Source organism: Crinia signifera, chromosome 2, assembly GCF_055691185.1.
Source record: "Crinia signifera chromosome 2, ASM5569118v1, whole genome shotgun sequence".
Classification (NCBI taxonomy): domain Eukaryota; kingdom Metazoa; phylum Chordata; class Amphibia; order Anura; family Myobatrachidae; genus Crinia; species Crinia signifera.
In genome coordinates, this window is record NC_139218.1 from 84,621,346 (window position 1) to 84,647,216 (window position 25,871).

General features: G+C 41.3%; 1 protein-coding gene across 1 annotated transcript in view; it reads left to right on the plus strand.

The window, feature by feature from the left end:
- The window catches only part of POLA1 (DNA polymerase alpha 1, catalytic subunit), a 332,356-nt gene that overhangs the window by 226,836 nt on the left and 79,649 nt on the right, over nt 1-25,871 (plus strand). The window contains exon 34 of the mRNA XM_083172524.1: nt 24,959-25,075. Coding sequence (XP_083028650.1) covers nt 24,959-25,075 — 117 coding nt within the window. The remainder of the gene's footprint in view (nt 1-24,958; nt 25,076-25,871) is intronic.

Below are 25,871 nucleotides of genomic sequence, written 5' to 3' on the forward strand. Positions count from 1 at the left end.
AGCAGTATCTAATAGGCTAATTGGTTAACTAATACACTTCTATCATTATATATATATATATATATATATATATATATATATATATCATTATTTTATATATATAAAAATTTCTTACATTTCTTTTTTTTTTCCATATATTGACACTTTTGGGAAATGTCTGGGTTGACCTCTAAAAAGGGTCGAAATACCGAAGGTTGACACTGCCAGAAGCTCGACAAAGGCATGGTTAACAGTCAAAAGGTCAACATGAGGTTTTTTTTTATTTTTTGGCTAAAGCAATTTTTTTTTTTTTTTTTTTTTTTTGGACTAAAGCGATTGCCTAAAGGTGCATACACATGGGGCAATATGATCGCTGGCAATATATTGCTCAGTGTTCCGTTTTCATCAGCGATGGTCGCTGATGAAAATGACACACTGCCGGGAGAAGAGAACCAAGCTCCTCCGACCAGCGACCATTAGGGGACTAAAAAGGGAGCGCACAGCCGGCGATTTATCGCCAGTGCACACTCCAGTCACTGGCAATATGGTCGCTCAGCGACCATATTGCCAGCGATAAGTGTACTGTGTGTACACAGCTTTAAATTAGTGAGAATCTAAAGCTGGGTACACACCTATAGATTTATCTATTTGGTGTGGAAAAAATTTGGTAATGAATGAAAGCATATGAGGATCAATCCCAAAGGCTTGGAATATGAATAAAACAAAATTATTTGGATAAATCTGTTAAGTAAAATGGTTTTAACCAAATTGTCTGCATGACCATTGCCTGCATTTGGGAGCAAATGATCAGTTGTCATAGTCTACAATACATAGCCAGATTTGTATTCCCACCAGACAGATTAAAGTTGGGTACACACCTACAGATGTATCTGTCCAATCTGTCTAGTGGGAACAAAGATCTGGTAATGTATGGGATCATACAGAAATCTAACATTTGCTCCCAAACATTGGAAAACAGACAATGGTCATGTGGACAATTTGGTTAAATCCATTTGATGTAACAAATGTATGCAAACAAGTGTTTTGTCCACTTTAAAGCATTTGGGAGTGAATGGTTGCTTGTCCTTTGCTCCCATATATTTCCAGTTTTTGTTCCCACCAGACAAATTGGACAGATACATCTGTATGTATGTACTCAGCTAAGTCTAAAAGTTAGATGACTTTCTACAAATGTTAAATCATTACTTCTGCAACCTGCAAATGTACTTTTATTTACATTTTTGGGGTTATAGTTTTGAAGTTGAGCAATGATTAAGCAATTTGTTCATATTCTTGTCTTCAACTGGCCTCCTGAATCGGCAATGTTCTAAAAACTTTGGAGGGCCTGAGAGAGTTGCCTAAAAGCTAAGTAAATCTTTAACGAGTTAGTGGGTTTACATTCTGCATCACCTAGCAACCTCCCGGCTCAGCCAGTTCCCTTGTATTTGCTTGGCCCTGTTTACAGTCCATTGAAACCATTCTTCACAAGCACAGAAGAAATTCGGTTTCATTAGCACCGTTCTCAAGGACAAAATAATTAAAGTTCAATGAACAAACATTGCCCAGTAATTTTATGCCCTAGATACTACTTTAACCATTTTCCTGCCAAGATTCCTGTATTACAATAAGGTATTATAACCAATTGTGCCATTTAACTTGCCTGATTTCATCGAAACTCACTTTAACCTTGCAGTAATATTTTGCATGCTTATGTCTGAATAATAATGCCACTGTACTTTAAAGGGAAAGTGAACATTTTGTAGGTTTTTGTTCTTTTGATAATATATACATCACCCCCTAACTGTCAAGCCTTTTCTAGCAGAGTATCCTTATTGTTACTTGAAATTGCAAAAGGTTTTATTTTCAAAGAATGGGGATGTACAGTAGGTTCCAAGAGGCCTGCAAAACTAGCAGCAATTATGGTCATCGCTAAAAGCATTTTATATATGCTATAGGTACACAAAAAGAAAGGGGCTGCATGGATTGTGTAGTGACTAGCCATTGCCTAAGCACTCAGGTCTTGTTTTCATTTCCCACCATAGCCCTAACAGTGCGGTTTGTGTGCACTTTTGTGCATTTACGTGGGTTTCTTTGCACAAGCAATCTATAGGAATGTTGAAGGAAACCCATGCCAACCATTATGATAAAGCAATTAACACTAATATACTGTCTATATGTGTCTTTACCTGTCATAGGTAATATAGATTGTAAGCTCCACTGGGGATGGGACTAATGTGAATTAATGTAAAATCTCTGTGTAAAGCTGCGGTGTACTATTTAAATCACTGCTAATACATAAGACGTGATGCAGTGTAAATCCCGGCGGTCAGGATCCCGGCGTTCAAAATACCGACCGCCGAAATCCCGACATTCTCCCTCCGTGGGTGTCCACGACACCCTCGGAGGGAGAATAAATTAGTGTAGCGAGGCACCGGGCCCGCTGCGTGGCGAGCCCGCAAGGGGGGGGCGAACCATGTCCCCCCCTTGTCGGGATTCCGGCGTCGGGATTTTGAACACCGGGATCCCGACCGCCGGGATTTAATACTGAATCCCATAAGACATCACTGCTCCTCACCTCTGCGGAGGAATGCCTTCATTGCCACTAGATAGTGCCCTACAGAGAAATTAAAGTGTTCCTCCATTCTGGCTAACACAGCCGCCAATGCTGACATTACTAGCAAGCATTTAGCCATTTTCAAAAATTTTGTGATACAAAATGGATTGTTCTAAAGAGCTTGGTGACCTCAAGTGTGGCACATGCAATAAGACAGATCGTGAAATTTCATCCCGGCTGAATATTCCAGGGTCAGCTGTAAGTGATATTATTTGAAAGTGGAAGCATTTAGGAACAATAAAAACTAGGGCACAAAGCGGAAAACCACATAAAATCAGAGTTTGGTCAATGACTGGTAAGGCGCATGGTGTGTAAAAGTAGTCAACACTGATTCCATAGCTGAAGAGTTCTGAATTTCCACTGGCATTAATGTCGGCATAAAAATTATGCATGGGGAGCAAAATTATTATTACATTTAATTTATAAGGCGCTATGAGTGGTTCACAGCACCGTACATAGGTCACATAATTAGAACAATACAGGGTACGCAGGACAAAACAGAACAGTAACTGAAGAACAGGAAAAAAATAGCAGCACAATTCTTAGTACATAATACAGCTGAGATGTAGGGAAGCAGAGGAGCAGTCTGCATGTGGTACTTGTGTAGTTTCACGGCGCCACCGCGCGCACAGTCTGTGTCTGAAACTTGGCAGCCTGCCAGACGCTCAGTGTTTACTGTGCGTGTGCCGCTCTAGCTGTTCTCAGCGCAGCGCGTGGCTGCTTTCCTTATGTAAGCTACGTTATCAGCATAGCGCTGGGCAGCAACAGTGCACCCAGCGCTGACAGGTCACTGTGGTACTTGTAGTTCCACAGTGAAATAGGCAGTCCTGCGCACCACTGACAACTCCGCAATTTAGACGCTTTAGCGTCTAAATCCAGAGACTCCCTGAACCGGACACCCCGGCAATTTAGAAGTCTAGATTTAGACGTCTAAATATCCCTGCAAACCGCTTAGATGGGGGCATCTAAATTTAGACGCTAAAGCGTCTGAATTTAGTAGGGTCTAGGGGTACACTATTAAACCTGTTCACAATGACACTAGTCGACATAACAGCTGTCAACCTTGTTAATTCCACTATCCACACCAACCCGAAGCGTGGCGAGCGCAGCGGTATGCGTCCTGCGACCTTTTCATACCCCACTATCCACGTCGGCGTGGAGATGATTTTATAAAGTGTGGCGAGTCACTGAGCCCGAAGCGTAGCGAGGGGACGCGGATACCTTCACAGGTATCCGCGTCCCCTCACGGGCTTCACAGGTATCCGCATCCCCTCGCCGCGCTTCGGGCTCGCTGTGCTCACCACACTTTATAAAATCAACTCCACGCAGACGTGGATAGTGGGGTTATGAAAAGGTTGTAGGACGCGTACCGCCGCTCGCCACGCTTCGGGTTGGCGTGGATAGCGGAATTAACAATGTCGACAGCTGTTACGTCGACTAGTGTCATTGTGAACAGGTTTAATAGTGTACCCCTAGACCCTACTAATTTCAGACACTTCTAAATTTAGATGCCCCCATCTTAGTGGTTTGCAGGGAGTCTGGATTTAGACGCTTTAGCGTCTAAATCGCCGGGGTGTACAGTTCAGGGAGTCTGGATTTAGACGCTTTAGCGTCTAAATTGCCGGGGTGTCCAGTTTACGTGCCCCCGTTGTCATCGGTGCGCAGGACTGCCTATTTCACTGTGGAACTACAAGTACCACAGTGACCTGTTAGCGTAGCGCTGGGCAGCGCTGATAACGTAGCTTACATAAGGAAAGCAGCCACGTGAACAGCTAGAGCGGCACGCGCACAGTTAAACAGAGCCTCTGGCAGGCTGCCAAGTTTCAGACACAGACTGTGCGCGCGGTGGCGCCGTGAAACTACACAAGTACCCTGCATGTTACCAGAAATAAGTTGTCTTGGAAATGAATGAACACAAGTGAAAAAAGATGCGAGTATAGATGGTAGGTTGTTAAGAGAGTTGTAATTGATGTGCGAGAGAAGAGGGCCCTCCAAGGAGCTTACAGTCTAGAGCAGGCATGTCCAACGTTGGCCCTCCAGATGTTGTGAAACTACACATCCCAGCATGCTTTGCCACAGGTTTGCTATTAGAGAATGCTAAAACTATTGCAAAGCATGCTGGGATGTGTAATTTCACAACATCTGGAGGGCCAACGTTGGACATGCCTGGTCTAGAGGGAGGGGGAAACAGACGTGCAACATGAGGTGCAGGTAAGGAGGCCTGAAGGCAAGAAATTAGCATTTAATGGATGGCCAGAACCTAATCAGTAGGTAGGGATAGTGGCCTTGGTACTAGGTTATGCAGGAGGGTATGCTTTAATGAACAGGTTGGTTTTCAGTGAATATTTGAAGCATTGAAAGGACAGGGAGAGTCTAATAAAGTGAGGGTGCTCATTCCAGTGAAGGGGGGGTAGCATGGGTAAAATCTTGGATAAGCCAATAGGATGCAGTGACCAGGGTAGAGGAAAGGTGACGGTCATTGGCTGACCGGAGAGGGCGGGAGGGAGTGTGTAGGGTTATGAGGTTGGAGATGTAGGGAGCAGTGGAATTCGAAAGGGCCTTGTATGTGAGGGTGAAGAGTTTGAAGAGGGGGTTGGAATAGTTTGGTCTACAGCAGGCATTCCCAACCATGGTCCTCAAGGCACACCAACAGTGCAGGTTTTGTGGATATCCCGGCTTGAGCACAGGTGACTTAATTAGTATCTGAGGGATTCTGATTAAACCATCTGTGCTGAAGCCTGGATATCACTAAAACCTGCACTGTTGGTGTGCCTTGAGGACCATGGTTGGGAATGCCTGGTCTACAGCAAGATGGTCGACAGGTCATTAGGTTGACACAAGCATTAGGTTGACAGGGTCTAGGTCGACATGGGGTTTTCCATGTTTTTTGACCCGAATGTTAACAGTCAACATGGAAACCGTTTCCAATGCAACGCATCCCAATGCGAGGGCACAGTGACTCGCTGCACTCGGCACACTATTTTTTTTTTTTTAATTAAGTAATTTTTTTATTGTTTTCATACTTTTAAAATACAAAGAAGAATACAAACAATAAAAAAGAAAAATAAAGTGTTGTGATTTATACTTAGTGTAATTCCCCCCCCCCCCCTTCCTCCCTTCCCTTTCCTTAATCTACTTAATATAGTCATTTGTGCCGTGAAGATGTAGTGTAATTATCAGCTAGTCTTCCTTTTATTTTTATAGACAAGTTGTGTTTGCTATGTGTGAATTTTACGTGCTCCTATTTAATCATTTATTTATATACCTACCCCCCCCCTTAACTTCCCGTTCTATTCGTCCCTTCTCCTATTGTGTAATGGACCCCTAGGCCAAGACTCTATACAACATTATTCCTCAATGGTACATAGTGGAAACAAAAAAAAAAAAAAAAAAAAAATTTTTTCCAACTAGCAAATTAAATTTTGGTTTGTTCGCCATCCTAACCGCCCTCTCCTATTATCAATTTACATTTATTAATCCTTTTTTCTTTTTTTCCCTTCTTTCTTCTTCTCTTTTCCTTCCCCTTGCTCCCCCTTTCCCTCCTCCTTCTCTCTTCCCATTTTACTTAGGTATAAGCTTTAGCCAAGTACAATACAGCAATCCTTCGTAAACTCTCCCTACTTAACAGAGATTACTATGATGCAGTTCCTAATTCTTAATTTTGGTCATGAGCAGATTTCCATGTTATCTATGCCTTTGCCTTCTTCCATCTAGGGTCTTTGTTCCACCTCCCTGCTTAATCTTGATGTACACCATCTATCCCACTTTTCCTGAAATTTATGAATGGCTCCACGTGTTTTAAACATATGCCGTTCATGACAAGCAACCTCATTAACTAACGCTCTCCATTTATATATGTTAGGGGTATCTGTCGAGAGCCAAACTCTCGCTATTATTACTTTGGCTAATGTGGTGAGGCATAGTACATATTCATATACATTTAGTGAATGTGAACTTTCCAAATCTACCGCGAATAGGCAGGTTATTGGATTAATTATCGGAAGTGACGGAATTGTGAATTGTATATCCCTCCACACAGCCTCCCAGAAACCATATATACTCGAACATTCCCATATCATATGCCAGAACCCCGCATTATCGCTCCCACACCTCGGGCAGCTGGAGTCATCCATGAAGCCTACCCGCTGGAGAAATACCGGCGTCCGATAGGCTCTATGAAGAATATAAAAAAAAGTTTGTCTGAATCTAATACACGGGGTAGTGTACCTTATTGATCCTAATATTTGTTCCCATTGTTCATTAGAGAGAGATCCTAGATCTATTTCCCACTTCAATCGAAGCTTGGCAAATTGATCCGGGATAACCTCTTGATTGATTAATTCATATAGCTTGGACATTTTTCCTTTCTGTCCTAGTTTGAGTAACACCTTCTTTATGGGGGAATTACAAATCTCCGGGGGGCCCCGTGGAAACTGGGCTTCTACTGCGTGTCTTAATTGAAAATATCTGTACAGATTATTATTTGATATTCCATAACTCTCCTTCAATTGTTGAAAAGATCTAAACACTCCTTGACTATATATCTGGCCAATCGAGACCAGGCCTTTAATAATCCAGATATTATCCTTCGATATTTTTAGCAGTTCTGGATACCTGGTATTGAACCATAGCAGGGACGATTCATCCTGGCCTGTCCAGTCATAAATTTTATTTGTAAATCTCCATATCATTAATATTTGTCGGAGCATATGCGGTAGTTTAGCAGTTGACCAACCGGATAATAAAAATTGGAGCGGAGAAAAGGAAAAGGAAGAAGAGCATTTCACATGTTCTGCTAAGAAACCAACCATTGTTGGATCAATATTGCCGTTCACCCATTCAGTCATATACGCTAATTGCGAAGCTACATAATATAGCCGCATGTTGGATAATCCTAAGCCTCCTGATGACTGCTTCTTGTACAGGATTTTAATTGATATTCTAGCTGGGCCGTTGTTCCAAATAAAGGATAGCAATACATTCTCTATTTTTTCAAATATCTTCTTTGAAATGTATATAGGTGAGTTCTGTAATACATATATGAATTTAGGCTGAATAGCCATCTTAAATAAATTTATTCTCCCCAAAACAGATAATGGCAATTTTCTCCAAGCCTGGGCTCTATCTTTAAAGTTCTGTATAATAGGGTCAATATTTTGTACTATATAATCAGTCGCGTGGGGCACGATCCATACCCCGAGATACTTGAACCTAGTGGTCCATTGGAGAGGTGAGTCCAGACGAACACCGTCTGGAATCCGTCCTGATAGAGGGAATATATGTGATTTCTGCCAATTAATCAACAGTCCAGAGAATACCCCAAATCTATCTATAACCTGGAAAGCAGCTTGCAACGAGTTTTCTGCATCTTCCAAAAAAAGAAGTGTATCATCGGCATACAATGCCACTACATCTATCACTCCTCCCATTTTAATCCCTCTGACCTCCTCCTTATCTCGCAGTAGGCAGGCCAGGGGTTCTATAGCTATAGCAAACAGTGCCGGTGAGAGGGGACACCCCTGCCTAGTCCCTCTCTCCAATGGAAATGTGTTTGATGTGTACCCATTTACTGTCACTCTTGCTTGTGGGGCTATGTACAAAAGCTGCACTAGTTTTATAAATCGTGGCCCAAAAGCGATTTTCCGAAGCACTCCCCACAGATATCTCCACTCTATGGAGTCGAAGGCCTTGGCGGCATCCAAGGACACCACCACTGCCCCCGACTCCACAGAGGCACCCCTCTGGAGATGGCAAAAAAGTCTCCGCAAGTTCTGGGAGGTGGATTTCCCCGGCATGAACCCAGTTTGGTCTGGGTGAATTATTTTCGTGATGACTTTATTTAGCCTGATTGACAGTACTTTTGCTAGGACTTTAACATCTATAGTTAATAAGGAGATTGGTCGATACGATTCAGGAAGTAGGGGGTCCTTTCCTGGCTTTAATAATGTAATAATATTAGCTTCAGACATGGATAATGGAAGAGATCCCCATTCATATAATGAGTTAAATAGTTTTAGGAGATATGAAATAAAAAACTTCCTAAAAATCATACATTTAGACTGGGAGGCCATCGCTTCCAGGAGCTTTAGATGATGGAAGTGATAGTATGGCCGCTTCTATTTCTGCTTCTGTAAATGGGGCATCCAGCTCCTCTGCCTCATCCCTAGACAATGAAGGGAGTTTAATTACCTCCAGATATTCTTTTAGGTGCATCTCAGAATAAGAGGCTCGGGATGAGTAAAGGTCAGAGTAAAAGTCGCAAAATACCTCAGCTACATCCGCACCTGAGTAGCATATATGTCCGCTCGCATTCCTTATTGCTTGAATTATATTACTGTTACCCAAGTCTGCTCGCGATAAATATGCAAGATATCTACCGTTCGCTTCATCTTGGAGGTATCTCTCATGCCCCGCAAATAAAAATCTGCGCCTAGATTTTTCATATAGATAATTCACCCATTCCTGTTGTGTCTCTTGCCACTCCTCCCTATGTGACTGTAGTTGTGAGGCAACATATATTTTCTCCAACTGTCGGGTCTTAATTTCTAATCTCTCTTCTTCCTTGCTATGCTTTATTTTAATTTTAGATATACTTTTTATAAATAGGCCCCGCATATAAGCCTTAAAGGCATCATGTTTAATAGTTGGATCGTTATATGCTAAGTTATCTATCTGAAACCTCTCCCATCCTTCAATCATCTCCAGGTTATCCTCCATTTGGGTCAACCAGAATGGGTTGAGTTTCCACATCTTCATTCCTCTATCTGGGTTTACCCGAATGGCAAGAGAAACCGGGGAATGATCGGATATTCCTCTAGACAGATAACATATCCCTGTTACATCTGGGATTAATTCTGGTGAGATTAGAGCCATATCTATACGCGAGAGGGTGTGAAAGGTTGCAGAATAGCAGGAGTACTGACTAACCTCTACATTACGCTCTCTCCATATATCTACCAGCCCCATCTCGGCGATAAGCTTTGAAAAGGGCGTAGGGGAGAAGGATTTCCCTTTATACGTCTTAGTCTCACTCCTTCTATCTATGTTTGTATCCATAACGTTATTAAAGTCACCTATACAGATTACTGGGGTGTTGTGTGAGCAAGATATAAATTTGATGGCTTGTCGTATAACATCATTACTGTACGGGGGAGGGATATATACAGCTAATAAATGCCACAGTTTATTATTGATATATGCCCGCAAAAACACATATCTACCATATATGTCAATCTCAGTCTGTTCTACCTTAAATTGAACATTTTTACGTACCAGTACAGATACCCCTCTTGCATTGCTAGCGAATGTGGAATGGTACAAATGGCTAACCCAGGGTTTCTTGAGAGATAATACCTTGTTTCCAACCAAATGCGTTTCAAAAAGACATATAATATCTGCCTGATATTTTTTAACCTGTGACAGAACTAACGCCCTTTTAATTTTATCACCTAACCCTCTAACATTCCACCCAACTAGGTGTATTTCTTCAAGACTAACCATCATAAGTGGGGAAGAAAAAAGAGAACAGATACATACACAATACTTTTCTCAAAAAATAGTCTCGTTTTCTAGAGTTAATGGAATTCCTTACATTCCCGAATAATTTGTACATATTCATTTTATAAAGAAACAACATATAGATTGGCAAATATAGATGGCTTCTCAAACAACAATAAAAAATGATAATAAAAAATAAACAAAAAAAAATAATAAAAAACTAAACAACCCATTCCCTTCCCTCCCTTACCCACCCTGCATAACCCTGTTAACCTAGGGCATACCTGCATCCCAAGAGAAAGAAAAAAAAAAAAAAAAAAAAAAAGAGAGACAATCTGGGAATAGGGGATTATTCAAAAAATGAAAAGAAACCCCCTATACTATCTTCAGCGGAGTCTCCTCTCTATACATCAGTATGTTACATCCTATCCTTTACCATAGCAAGATAACTTTTAGGGTAACCCTCCTAAGCGTGTCAAACTAGTATATAATTATAGAATACCAATTTTACGACATAACAAGAATATTATTTTCCACCCCCTGCTTGTGGCTGTCTCTCAAGCCAGCTCTCAGCTTCTTTGGGGGAACTAAAGAAAAATGTTGTGTTTTCGTAGACCACCCGCAGTTTAGCCGGAAATAACATTGAATATTGTATGCTGCGGTCCCGCAGCTTCTTCTTGATTTGTACAAACTGCGAGCGGCTCCTCTGCACCTCCTGTGCAAAATCTGGGAAGACCGATACATTCTGCCCATCCCATTGCAAGGGCCCTTTTGTTCGCGCCAACTGCAAGATAATATCTCTGTCCTTGTAATGTAGGAATCGTGCAATGAGGGTCCTGGCTGGGGCTCCAGGTGGTAAGGGTCGCATTGGCAACCTGTGGGCTCTTTCTATTGAGAATTGTATAGTGAAGACTGTCTTCCCAAATAACTGAACCAGCCAATTCTCTAAAAAAGTCTCCGGGGCAGTGCCCTCCACTTTTTCTGGGAGCCCAACAAATCTAACATTGTTTCGCCTCAGCCGCCCCTCGATGTCGGCCATTTTGTTTTGCATACTGGCTACCTGGGTGGACAGTTCAAGCATTTTTTTTTGCATAGGAGTTGCATTATCCTCTAGGGCTGAAATTCGGTGTTCAGTCTCATTCACTCTTTCCCTTATTTTTTGTAAATCTTGCCGTACTAGGGATACATCGGTTTGTAATTGTCCGATTTTGTCAGTGACACGCTGCTCAGAAAGCGTTATGGCTTGGAGGATTTGTTTTGTGGATTGTGCTGGGTCGGTGCCTACAGAGGTATCTCCCTCCATTACAGAGGTTGAGAGGCTTGCATCGTTTGCATCACCACGTTTTGCAGTTGCAGATGACTGAGATGCCCGTGCGAATTTCTCTAGTTTGGCTGCTGCTGCCGCCGCCGCGCCTTTCACCATAATTAATTATATAGAAGTTTTGGAGGTAGCCCACGGAGAGAGAAAAAGGAGAGAAAAAAAAAATATATATATATATATTGTCCAATTTTAGCCACTTAATTCCAGGGCTAACTTTTTTAAACCTTTGCTGGCTTAAGGGATGACCCCAAAAAAGAAAATTATAAGAAGGATTAGACAATATCGCCTGCTCACTTCCCAATCAGCAGCAGCTTAACACGTGGACCTTCAACAATGTGCTGTAGCCTATAATGTCCGTGGCTCACAGCACCGCTGCATAAGATTTTTTTATTTATTCTTTTTTTTTTTGATTTTTTCTTTTTTTTTGATTTTTTTTTTTTTTTTTTCCTTTGAACTATTATCACTTCTCTCCTCCTGTTTGTTAGCGTGTATCTGGGCTCCAGTCGCCAGCAACAACAGTGGTCTTTACAGTAGGAGTAGTCTGGTCAGTGGAGTACAAAAAGTACAATTGAGTTCAATATAGACCCCCTATCACCAGGGCCTGCAGATCCACATATTCAGCCAGAGAGTCCCACACTTAGCTTAACAGGAGCCGAATGAAGGAACCAGAGCACACAGACTTTATATCGACTATTCAAGCCAGGTGCCTCAGTAGTTAATATTTAGAGTCAGTAGTCTTACCCCACAGCTGTAGCAGTCCCCCAAAGCCAGCAGCATCCACCACACAGCTCCGAATCTCCGGGTATCGCACGGCAGCCGAGTCAGCGCGCAGCAGCCGCTTCCAGGTCCGCAGAAGGTCGCAGGGCGGATATGACTCACGCGTCCGTCCTGCACTGCTCTCGGCTAGGATCCCGGCGTCTTCCTCCCGCTGCTGACACCGGCGTCAGGGCCAACCGCCGGGGTCTACCTCTCAGGACCACTTCAAAGCAGAGAATCGTTGCCCAGCACACCACTCGCTACACGCTTTCCTCCAGCCGCTCTCGCTATGACATGGTAGGATGCAGGATTTCTCTGTTGATTTTCCTAGAGGAGACGCAGCTCGTGGCTGCTACTCCATGCTGATCCTAGCCCCTCCACTCGGCACACTATTTTAATTCTTCCACCATGCCCTAGTGGATTCTAGGTCATGAAGTACCGCCTGCCAGCACATGTCTGCTCAAAAAAACAGTGAAAAACCCCATGTTAACCTTTTGACTGTTGACCTAGACCCTGTTGATCTAATGCTTGTGTCGACCCAACACTTGTCGACCAACTTGCTGTAGACCCAATGACCGTATCCCTGAAGAGGATCTTGTAGGGAAATGGAAGCCAGTGTAGATTTTCTTGTAGGGACTTAGCAGATGTGGAAGATAAGTCTAGCTGCAGAGTTCAGGACAGACTGGAGGCCAGTAAATGGAATGGGTTTCCATGGCAAAACCTCAAATCACCAAGTCCACTGAATTCACTACATTGTCATGATCAATTATGGGACAGCAGAACATGTCCTTCAGGCAGGTTTCCTTCATATCGCATAGAAATATGTGATGTCGACACAACTCTATTGACTGACACCCTGTACCCATTTTACAGGCTTCATACCGAATCTGGCACACCTAGAGATACATTTACTAAAGAACAATTTAAATGTCTAGATTTTATTTTTTGGGGGGTATGAAAAGGTTGGGAGGACATGTAACGCATCCGCTCGCCACTCTTCGGGCTGGCGTGGATAGGGTGAACATTGTGACACTTTCTGCAGCCATTACGGTCACTTCTTCTTCACCTCTCACTGATGCAGCCATTCCTCTCACTTCTTCAGCTCTGACTGAATCTGACAGGGAGCGGGAACTCTACTTCTGACTGACTACGCTATTTACGCAGCCTACGCTGATTGACAGCACTGCTATGCTAACTGCGTAACGGCCGCCATGCTAATATACAAGTACCATATTAACTAGTGAGATCGCATCGCAGGGCACAAAAATGGGCCAAGCAATGTGATTACGCTAGCGTACATATGCTAATTGGGTGCCCTGCTAATACACAAGTACCAAAATCTTATGCGAGTTCCATTTTTAGCTACAGTTGCATCAAAAGCTGGGCATACACTTGTGCGACTACTCCCCTCGAAGAAGTTGCACACAATCTCCCCTATGACCCCCCTGGGACCTTACCAAGACAGCAGAAGGCATACTATATATCGTTTGCAGTCCTTTCGCATATGATGTGATCCCAGCCAAACTTGCTCAGCTTGTATGTGATCCAACAATTCACTTCTGCAGCTGCTGCGAACTGCAGGCTATGGTGCGATGTGTACAGGACTGCACTTTTGGGCACGTTTCATGTGATTCATTGCCGCAATTGCATTTAAAGAGCCCAAATCACATGTGAATTGCCTAGTGAATGGGCACCTAAAGAATTTCTACCAGTTGGATGGTGTAGCTTTCACTAGTATTACTCAAGTTCCATCAGGATAGAAATGGACAATAGATCTGCATATTTTCAAATAGAAGTCTTGTTTTTGTCATTTTTTTAGTTGGAAAAAATATTTTCAAACACTTTAGATCTCTTTAACATTTCCTCTTCTATATGGCTCTCCCGCATGCTTTCAGGAAAACTGACTGCAAGATTTAAAGAGCTATTTAATCTGGAAGTATTCAATTCCCAGCAGATGGAGCCTTTATTTTGCTGCTCTGTGAGATTTAGTCCAATAAAAAAAATAAACACTCTCTAATAACCCCATTGTTTACATAGCTTAAGTAGAATCATTGGGTTTTCTGCTCTCGAGTCTTCATTTTTAGGAGTGCAACAAAAGCCATTTATTTGAATAGCATTTGCCCCATAGATTTCGCCCAGCACTTAGTAGCAGGATTTATTGAATGCCCCCTTGATGTTTTCTTGTACAGGGGTGTCCTTTTTGTTTTTCATGGGGCTAATTCAGAGTTGTACATAAACCTACTGTTTATGTACACCTCCGATGTTAGTGGAACTGGGCATGCTCAGGGCCTGCGACTGTGCAGAATAGGTCCTGTGAAATGATACACAGAGGGGTGGGGAAAGGTTCCAATCCCTTGGGGGGCATGTCCATCCTGTTTTTTTGCAGTGGCAAGACCAGTGACTGCATCCTCTGTTTTACTGGTTATGCAAGCGTGCAGGTGATGCCCATTCTACTGAGCTTAGGCAGAATCAGATGGCCATTTGAGATCCGATCCTGTGTCTTCGAACGCTGACATTGGATTTGAGATGCTGACTTTAGGCATCTTTTTTCCTTCAAATTCTTCTTGCAGGTGGTACTATATTTCAGCACAGAAACTGTTTAAAGCTGTTCCTCTTCTGTGTACATCTCTGTATCAACCCCCAAGAGTAAATTCCATAAATGTCATAGAATACTATATTTTTGTCAGAGTTGTTATGCACTTCCTTAAAAATTTCCCTTTTCTTAGGTATGCAGTCAGTGGATAGACCTGGTCAAGGTCGACCACTAATGGTGAACAGTGACTAGGTCGACACCTAAAAACGGTCGACATACCTTGGGTCGATCCAAGCTTATGCTCGACATGAGTTTTTCTTTAGTATTTAAAAAAAAAAGGTGATTTTTCTTACTTTATGCAAGTGGGCATAGAGTTGGAATATAATGGTGTGCCAAGCGCAGCAAGGCACAATGCTTGAAACATGGAGAGAAAATTGGTACATATATATATATATATATATATATATATATATATATATATATATATATATATATATATACAGTGGTCGAAGTGGAAATTTTGAAGTGGGGGTATGGAAATTTTGAAGTGGGGGTATGGAAAAGTAAAGAGTGAATATAGTGCGCACCTTCGGACACCCCCCTGTCCATCAACGTCCCCTGCCAGACTGCCCCGTTGTACAGGGGTATTACAAAAGCACAATATGCGCTGCTGAGTGATCAGAGAGCATCCTGAGGGGGAAAAAAAAGTTTTTTTTTTTTTATCTTCAGATTAAAGTGGCGGTATGGCATACCCCCGTATACCGCCCCACTTCGACCACTGTATATATATATATATATATATATATATATATATATATATATATATATATATATATATATATATATATATGGTGTCCATGTAGACACCAAAAAAATTAAACGAACATTGACCTTGCCTATGTCGACCATAAGTTTGTGTCAACAATTTAGCAGTGTCGAACTAGACATTGTCTATCTTCTATACTGTAACCCTTTTCTTTTGCATGTTCAGTTTGGGAGATTATTCGTTTTAGAAATAAACAGTTCTGTTCATTATTTTTCTTTTAATAATAACCTTGGCGGCCGTTTACACCTGTGTTTTATTTAGCTGTATCGATACACAATATGTCCATCCCAATTTCTGTATTTTGGAATAAAAATAAAAACGCTTTTTCCAGGATTAGTAGGTTATCATACTGTAACATGGCTTTGTTTTTATCTGTGGTAAAAATGCCTCCAAAAATTACTTTTGACTCCCAAGATGTGTGATAAATGCCAAAGGAGAAAACTTTTTATATCCACAGTATTGCATGATGGCTGATGTTAATATTTAATTTGTTTTCAGTGCTCATACTTTTTCTAATTTACTATATGTCATATAAATTGAACACTGGTTAATATGAAAGTTTACACATTTTTGACATGTTTAAATGTATGCCATGTGCTGAAATCTGTTTCAGGTTGCTGTCTGTTCTTTGTGCATGCTTTGATTTATTGACAGGTGTCATACCAAACTGAATTATTCTTTCATCACGACAGTGCAGTAAGTGCTGACCTGTTATTCCTGAGAATGGAGTTTTTGACTGAGGTGAATACAGTATTTTTGTGTGTTTAAAAAAAAAAAGAAAGCGTGACTGTGCCAGTTAGCTTTTAGATGTCCCTATAAACTAAGAGGGATGTGAAATAAGTTTTTGTATGTGCAGTGCATAAGTAGACATTTGGTTTGTATGTCTGGATTTGGACTGCAAATGCTAAATAACGTTCTTGTGAAATGTCAAGGCATAGAACTGTATATAAGTAGAGCTGTACACCATAGAAGTCAGCATGTTCACTTCACAAACTCATCATGGAGCTCAACAGATGCCACTGGAGAACACATCTACTACTGCAGGTGGTGGTGTGCATTAGGAGGAGAGATTTGACAGTCTGCCAGCTGCTTTTGCTGTACTGTCGAGAACCACTGTGTTTTAAATTGTGTGGGAGATGGTCCCTGGGAGACCAGTGCTCTGGCCGGCCTGCACAGTAGACAATTTTCTATTGTGCAGGCCATGGTTGAGGAAGATTCTACAGGGACTGTGGCCCAGTTAAAGAAAGAAAGGGGCATCTCATCAGAGATTAATTTTGCTTTATACACCACGAAAAACGTGGTTTGAGCAAGGTATCTGCATGATTGCGGGCAAGGTTTGATGGCAGTTGCTCAATCGCTTTCTGGAAGATCATAAGTGATGCTTAATTCTGGATCTGCAGGTTTGGACTAGTGAATCCCAGTTGGAGGTTTGCTGCCACAGAAGTTCCAATGTGAGAGCAATGTGGGGACTGATACACCAACCAATCACTGCCTGCCACAAGTGCTGAAAACAATTTCCAGGCACTGTCCAAGAATTTGTGCCCATGTTGCCCTTCTGCATCACTAAAATGCAACTGCCCACAATTCCAGAAAAATTAGAGGAATTCCATGAATGGAGCCAGGAGCTTGTAATCCACCTTCGAGACTTGGACCCAGTGACTCTATTTTCTCACAAATCACACAAGATGTATGTAATTTTTTTGAGTCACCTGACGCTGCAGTAGATACCTTCATCCAGCATGGAGGAGAGCTACCTTCTTCCAGCATGTAGGAGAGCTACCTTCTTCCGACTTGTCCAGCTTCTTCACCAAGTGGGATGAGTGCATGCAACTCTACGTTTTCTTACACATATTCACCATGAGTGCAATGTTCACAATTCAAAACAATATATTACATTGTATATATCAATGTTAATGCCAGGAGGGGGGGAATTCAAGTTTATAAAGATCTTTCCCTCTGCCTGTAAATAAATTAAATTAGAGGTCAACTAATTAATTGTTCTGGTCAAATTGTATTCCTGTTGAGTAAAGTTGCGTGCACTCTGTACGATACATCGTTAATGATTTGTGCAATAACTATATCATTAGTGGTGAGCACTTCCACGGGTCCTTAACATTTGGCAACATGTTCAGATGTCGTCGTACAATGATGACTATATGGTCAACAACACAAATGCACCCTCAGCATGAAATGGGTGACGTCCTATCCTTATATTGCTCATTTTGGCCCTCCTAAGCGATCTTATTTGTTAATATTAGCGTTTTTCTGCTCAATACCGGTAGCAATTGGGCAGATGTATTAAGCCTTAACGAGATAAATGCAAGGGTGATAAGGAGAGATAAACATCCAGCCAATCGCCTCCTAACTGGCTTTTTTCAATCACAGCCTGTAACATGGCAGTTAGCAGGTGATTGGCTGGACTTTTATCTCTCGATCACCCTTGCATTTATCTCTTGGTAAGGCTTAATACATATATCCCAATGCATGCTCCTTCGGGTCGTTAATTATATCCACAGTTGTCTGTACATTCAGCTCAGTTTGACTGTCAGCAACTGTATGTATGGAGTGGGGGCAGGATAACTTCATGTAACATTACTGTTTAGTGTGTATTCACTTAATCGTTTGCACAGGAGTTCAAGGGAATTCAGTAATGGACAGAAAAGCGTGTCTCCTGCTGGTGCACCATGAAATAATTTAGACTAATAAAATATGACTTTTAATCATAATTTTTTTAAATAGTTGCGAAATAAAACCAAACAAACAAACCAGTGACAATATGTAGTGAGTTAAAATAGTCACGTAGTGGGACCACACTGCTTAGTATCCCTTAGTAATTTGTTGGTATGGTGTGGCAAGAATAATTTATCATGAGATAGTAGATAAAGTGGTTACAATATGTGCCCTTTCACAGTAGTCAGTCTTATTGTATCAATGTAGAAAAATAGTAAATACTTTCTCTGCTGTGAATGAATTTCCTGGAGGTCTTGTATGCAGAGACCGCACATGCTGCACTCGGGTGTAACTCATTTTAGCGCTGCCATAATCTGCTGGGACCACTTGTTCGCCAGGCTGTGTGCTGCCCGTTCTAGCAGCGTATGAGGTGTGTCAATATGCACTACCTCCCTCGTTCGGGCTTATAGGACGCACATAGGTAAATTTAGTCTACTAAACATTAGTATTGGGGGTCTCCTATACAGTGACAGCGTGCATTGCCCATGGGTGTAGAGCCCGCTTCAGGTATGCCGATAACTGCTGGGACCGTTAGTTAGTCAAGCTGCTTACTGCCCGTAGAGCAGGGTGTGAGGTGTGCTGGTATGCACCGCCTCGATCAGTCGGGTTAGTAGAGGCAGGGAGGACGTGAAATCTGGCGCCAGAGACCGCGTCACTTAAGTGCGGAAGTCCGTGTGTAATGGATCCCGAAAGCTCGCCACAACTAAACACAATTCAAAAATACATTGGTATATTGGGAAAGGTTAGTGGGTTACACACACTTGGTGTGTAGTCAGTGACCGCTTCGCAAATTAGCTTCCTCAGGACCCTAAATAAAACGTCACACACCTGCACAACATAGGGAAAGTCTATAATAAATCCCAGTGAGCACGGTCTGATCCTTTTTTTTTTTTTTTTTTATTGAAATGGGGCAGTTGAGATGCTAGAGAACTGGGCCTTGAGTTCACCACAGACACCCTCAGGGAAAGCTGCAAGAATTATATAATGGTACCACTGCAGACTACATCTACTGGTAGTGAGATTAAGAAAGTGGCTGTAAAGAAGGGCAAAATATATATTGCAGAGCCAGCCTTTTGAGAACAGAGCAAACCAACATTTGGAGCCCTGAAGAGAAACTGCCTGTCTGTTTGTCCAGCACTGGATGAATAGGGAGAAGCAGGTGCCAAAGGTACAGCCAGAAAGATTGGCTTGAGTGGGTTTGAGAGCTGCAGAACTTAGGTGTCCAAGGGAAATACAGTACAGGAGAGCGTATCAGCAGGGAAATGTCTGGGGGCATATTCTGTGTTTTTTTTTTTTAGTTCCCATCATAACTCATGAAACACAGTGAAGCAACCCAGTAAATTTTAAATAGTGGGTCCTGGTATCCCCCAATGAACGGATGTTTCTTCCTACTCTACTGTTGCACTGATGAACTTAATATGTGACACGTGTATGTCTGTAATGCAGCACCCGCTGCTTTTTTTTTTTTTTTATACGCCATGTTCCATTGTGTACCTGTGTGTGACCAAGCCTGAATCTGTGTGTGATGCACAAATGTCATGTATCAAATTATTTAGTGCATTCTCCTGAAGCGTAATTTTTCAGACTAAAGGCTCCCGTACATTACTGCGATTTCTCAGCGGGGAGAAGTCACAGCCAATCCCCCTTAAACCACCCAGGAGCTTCCCAAGTGGCACAATCGCATGTGATATATTGCATGTGGTCCTTTTGCATGTGATATATTGCATGCTATTCCAGCAATCTAGGGGCTCTGAACAGATGACCATCAATCGGATCGAAGACTCATGCGAGCCTCTAGGTAGATTCAGTGTGATCACTGCCTGTGCTGGTGTCTAATAAACCAGGCAGCGGTAGACTAGCTGCCTTTATGCCCATAGAAACGTGTTGCTTTGATTAACAACATATTACAAAACACTTGCTGTATGTATTTTTGATCGATTTTCCTAAGGAAAATACAATCCGCTTGCTTGCACGCTTATGTTTAATTTCCAGTGACAATAACACTAGATATTGTCATTTGTGAAGTGAGATAAAAAGGACAAATAAACCAAATAAGTATTGAATAGAAATGTGATAAACAAGAAAAGACCTCTTTAATGTTAATTAGAACTGTGAGGAAGTGGCTGCAAATTACATTATATTTTCCATAGAAATGATTAGTTTGTTTTGGACTGTTTGCTTAAGATACGGTAGCTATTTTCACCACAGGTGTTTCAGCGATGCTTTTGCCCACACTGACTGTCCAATGTGTATATTTTACATAGCATATACTGTACCTGTGTAGTAAATCACAGCAGCTTCAGTAAATAAGGTCTCATTAATCTATGTTAAGAGCTGATGTTATATTGATTATTTAAATAAAATGAACAAAGACAAAAAAAAGTAACACATTTGTGCCCTAGCAAGACCGTTATACAGGTGTTTTTAACTTGTTTGAAACAGTTTGGAGAACACAGCATATTTTCTACTCCCAGTTGTGGTTGAAGTTGTGCTTTGTTTTGTCTCTCGCTTGGACAATTCTCTGGTTGAATGAGAGCATAAAGTGAGAATCAGTTACCATTATACAGGTTGAGTATCCCTTATCCAGATATCTTTTATCCAAATTATTCTGAAAACCATAGTTTCAGGAGTGTACTTTCTTGCGGAAAGCACTACTGGGGACATAATTTGTAACTTTTCACTTAATATGTGCAAGAAATAGCTTGCTTACCATTCAAATTCAGTCTCTGAAATTGTACACACTGTTTCATGTTTTTAAACCTTGTTTCATACATGAATAAAATAAATGTGTTTTTATTTCATGTGTTTATACAACATAAATGCATTTTGCGTTCACACATGGGTCATGTCCTCAAGATTTCTCATTTAAATAATAAGTTATCCAAAATGCTTCTGGTCCCAAACATTTTGGATAATGCACAGGTTCTCAAAGTCGGTCCTCAGGACCCCACACAGTGCATGTTTTGCAGGTCTCACAGAATCAAGTGAAATAACACTGGACAACAAATTTTTTAATATTTTGGGGGGATCCTAAAAATGTACATGTTTATTAATAGAATTTAGGGTGCTGAAAATGACAATGTAATTGAAATATTTGTTGCCATTTTATAGTTATTGACATTTGTTGTTTTCCAAAACAAATCGCTTAATATACATACACAACATCAACAATAATACAAATCATTGCTTTTAATGCCGCTTTCATTTTGCAAGTCGCTCGTACACTATTTCCGGGGCATCTCTGACAAGTGTCCAACAACAGTCTGCTAGCATTGAAGCATTCCATTTCCCCTGGTATCTCTTCTCTGTCTCAGAAATATCCTGGTGAGAACGTTCACAGTGTTCAACAGTAACGGCGCCGCAGTTAGCTGGGGAAAAATCTAAGTGAGAATGAAGAAAACTCATCTTCAAAGACATATTGCACCCAAATGGCTGATATGAGGAAATCATCTTTTCAACCAGTTCAACGTAGTTTGCTGCGGCCTTATTTCCCAAAAAGTTTTGTGCTACCAGACCAAAATCGTTTCAAGAAGTCGTCTCATCACCTGTTAAGATACCATCAAAACCTTTGTCCTTGAAGAGCTTTCGTATTTGTGGTCCAACAAAGACGCCATTGGGAACTTTTGTCCATCCCTATCCATTATCTTAGTTCATCACTAAGGATCTTCAAAACTTGAACTAATAAACAATATTAAACATCATATTCCTGTTAAGCGCATTGAAATCAGTAAGAATTGTTTTTTTTTACGTGGGATCCTTTTTGGCTATTGCCTAGTGTAATTAGCTTCACTTGTGGATCTTTTAAAATGTGCCAGTAATGCACCGGTCGGGTGACCTGGAAATGTGAAACGTTTGGGGGGTCCTGAGGACCGAGTTTGAGAACCATTGGGATAAGGGATAAACAACCTGTATTTGTTTTATTATTGCAGATTCAGTATGCATTTTGAAAACAACCCAAAGTAATAGCAACAGCTAGAGGGAATGATTTTTTGTATTAGTCACACCTATTCACATTTATTTTATTAGTGTTAAATTGTGTAGTGGATACTAGGCCCTAAGTATGCTATTCAGACAAAAAGGTTTGTAAAGGACTGCAAAACCTAAATTACACTGTGCTTTATGTAAAAGAAGCTACCCATTCAGCAGTCACTTCTCAATGTATTAATGTTTAAAGAACACTTGTAGCAACCAGAATTCCTTACCTGTATTCTACAGAAACACACCTTGCATTAAACATTATGGATGTTTAACCTTGCATCTTGTTATTGTATGCATGATGTTTTAGTCATATAAGGTCACATAAATTTAGATTCTTTAAAATTCAGTCATTTTTTTTTTCCCAAGAAAAATATTCTTACCATCTGACAGCTGATAGATTCTGACTGTTTTTTTAGGGCACAAAATATTTGTCACTCATGCTTACAAATAAAAAAAGTCCTTTTTCTTTATTTTAGTTGCTTACAGTTATGCATTTTGACTGTAAAAAACTTCCAAAGTGCTTAATTTATGCAAAGTTCATGGCTGAGAATGCATAAATGCAACAAAATGTGTGTCTTTACTGTTTGTTCTCTGAGTATGTTTAAGATTTTGTTATTTAATGGAATTTTGGTTGTGACAAGCTTATTTATTTTGTCAAAGAATCACTCTTGAGGTTTTGTGTTTAAAAGTAGAACACAATGTAAGGGGCACAAGTCAAATCAAAAAGGTGCTTAACTGGCACTAACATGACATATGACTGCAACCACTAGTGCTCTACCTGAGCAGGTTGTGAGGGGGGATGCGCTAACATCCGCACCCCTTATCGCCGGCTACCGCATTCATAATTATCGCATATGCACTAACATATGCAATAATTATGGCAAAGGACAGTTTTGCATTAAGAGCTGTCCTTTGCGGTGAGAGTCAGCGGGTCCCATGGGGACACGGCGGCTCTCCCCTCCCTCCCTTAACTGGCGCTGCTGCTGCAGCGGGCTGTCCTCCTCCCTGCACCCGGAAGAGGATTACAGTGCAGGGAGGAGGAGGTCACAGGTCCGGGCAGCACAGCTCTGTGTTGCCAGGAAACAGGTGAGGGGGGTTCAGTGCAGGGTATCCCGTTAGAAGCTCATAGGCTTCTATGGGGCCTCGCCAAATTTTTCTGGCGAAGCCCCCCGCCGCGGTTAGCTTAGAGCATCCCAAAATGAGGTAAAACCCCCAATATTGGGGTTTTTACCACATTTTTAGTTTAGAGAATCTCCCCCTGTATCTCACACATCCGTACCACGCCTCTGCATCCCCCGTCTGTATGGGTTAAATTCATTCTAGAACGGATTTCCTCCTGCAGTTGTGGCCCTCTGGGAGTGATTTTGTCGTTTCCAACTGCCAACATCACACCTGAAATTGCACCCCAGAGGGCCGCATGTCTATGCAGAACTAAAAGTGCTAAGAAAGGAATTTCAGCATAACTTTACTGATATATGTGTGCAGAGATCAGTTTCACCAGGGGGGCTGATGATCAGTCCCCCCTGATCCACACTCCATTGTATGCTGCACGTGAAGTGATCTACTATCGCTGAGGGTAGGTAGTAAGCCATATAAGGCTGGAGGGAGAATTAGACAGTCAAATAATAAGAAAATAAAGACTGATCACAGGATAGGAGGAGGAGCGAGCGTGTCCTGAAGATGGATCAATGGCATCTAAATCGACAATCACTTGGTCGACCACGCTTGTTAGCCTCCTAAGGATAGTTGGCAGCGTCTAGATGAACAGTAACAAGTTAGACGCAAGCGTTACATTGAAGGGAATGTGATTGACAGTCATAAGGTCAACACAAGTTTTTCATGTTTTGCTTTAGACCGACTTGGTTCATACTTTTCAGTCCAAGTGCCCGAGTGTGGCCATGTTGATCTATGTCCGCATACCAAACAAACGTGAAAACCTTGTGTAACTGACTATCACGTCCCATCCGATCCAATGATTGCATCTAACTTTCCTTTCTGTCGATCTAGATGTTGTCGCTATCTTTAGGCGACTAGCTAGATGCGGTCACGTGATTGCCAGTCTAGACAACCTTGATCCTCTATACCAGAAACAAGGAGGAATGGGTACAAATAGTCTTTTTACAGTCAAAGGGGGAGGGGGGGGGAAATAACACAAGGATGTTTCTTGTTAAACTACCCTAAGGGATACTGTTAGAACACTTTTATGCTTTATTAAATGAAAAAATTCTACACTGATTTACAGAAAATGCAGTGTGTACAAAGTATGCACCTACAAATTATGCAATTACTAAATTAACATTTAGGTGTCCTAGAAGAAGTAATAGAAGTAATAGCATGCAACACTTTAGTGTTCTTGTCCCTCTAGGATCCCCTCAGGTCAGCTATTGTTAAAGAAATGGATAGGATTCATATGTGGGTGGGTCTTAGGAAAAGATGTAGGGAATTTCTCAAGCTTTAATGCAACATGCACATTTTCGTATCTTTAAACACTACTTTTCGGTTTAGGTTTGAATTTCTTTGCTTTTCCTGTCAGGTCGAAATATACAGACCTACGGAATATGCAAATAAATGCAACATGACGAACAAAAAAAAAACATTAAGTATTTTATGAATTAAAATTGCACACAGTACCCTGCGTGTTTATACTGTCTTGAGATCCTTTTTGCTTTTGCATTTACTGACTGATTAATGTAAGTAATGTAAAGTGTTTGTTTTTATTTTCAGGGTTGGCTAGTATGTGAAGAACAGACTTGCCAGAATAGGACTCGTCGCCTTCCTTTAAATTTCTCCCGCAATGGACCAATTTGCCAGACCTGTTTGAAAGCCACTCTTCGACCAGAAGTAAGTACAAACTGGGATAATTCTGTAGACTGTCCTGCAAATAGTTATGTAATCTTAACACCTTTTACTGTAGTCCTTCTATTATTTTTACTTATTTTAGTCCATTGGCTGCCCATATATATATATTTTTGTAAAGGGTCTTCACATATGCCTGCACAACTCAGACTGGCCACTTACTCCCTTCCCACTCTGCTGACTGCTTAGTCCCTACCCCTTCCAGCATATATGCTTATCTTGGTGGGCAAAAATTAGGCAGGAGAAGAAAGGGATCTGCTCAAGGGTGTAACTACCAAAGGTGCAGGGAGTGCAGTTGCTATGGGACCCAGAACTGAGAAGAGACCCTCACAAACCTTTGCTATGGGACCTACAAATAACTTTGCCACTGGCCATGTTTCTGAGATCCACTAGTGTAATGGGGATGGGTATGGTTTCAATTAGTGCAGAACATAACACCTTTCTAGAGAAATTGATATTTGTACCATTCTAATTAACTTTAAATGACCAAATAGTACATATCGTAAATGGATTTCATGCTTTCATGAAATTGTGGTTGTAAAAAGAAACCATTTTTTTCATTGCATACATAATGCCGAATAACTTTTCACCTTTACATTTATTGGCACTTCAAGTCGGTATACAGCTTTTTCTTTTCCGTTAATGACAATTCATACTGTAATATGTTTGGCACACTAAACCTAAATAGCATATTCTCTATTACAGCAGGCGTTAATCCCTAACTAGCTCTAGTTTTTGTGTAATGTGTACCCTCTAGGAGATTCCTTCGTAAACAAGGGTA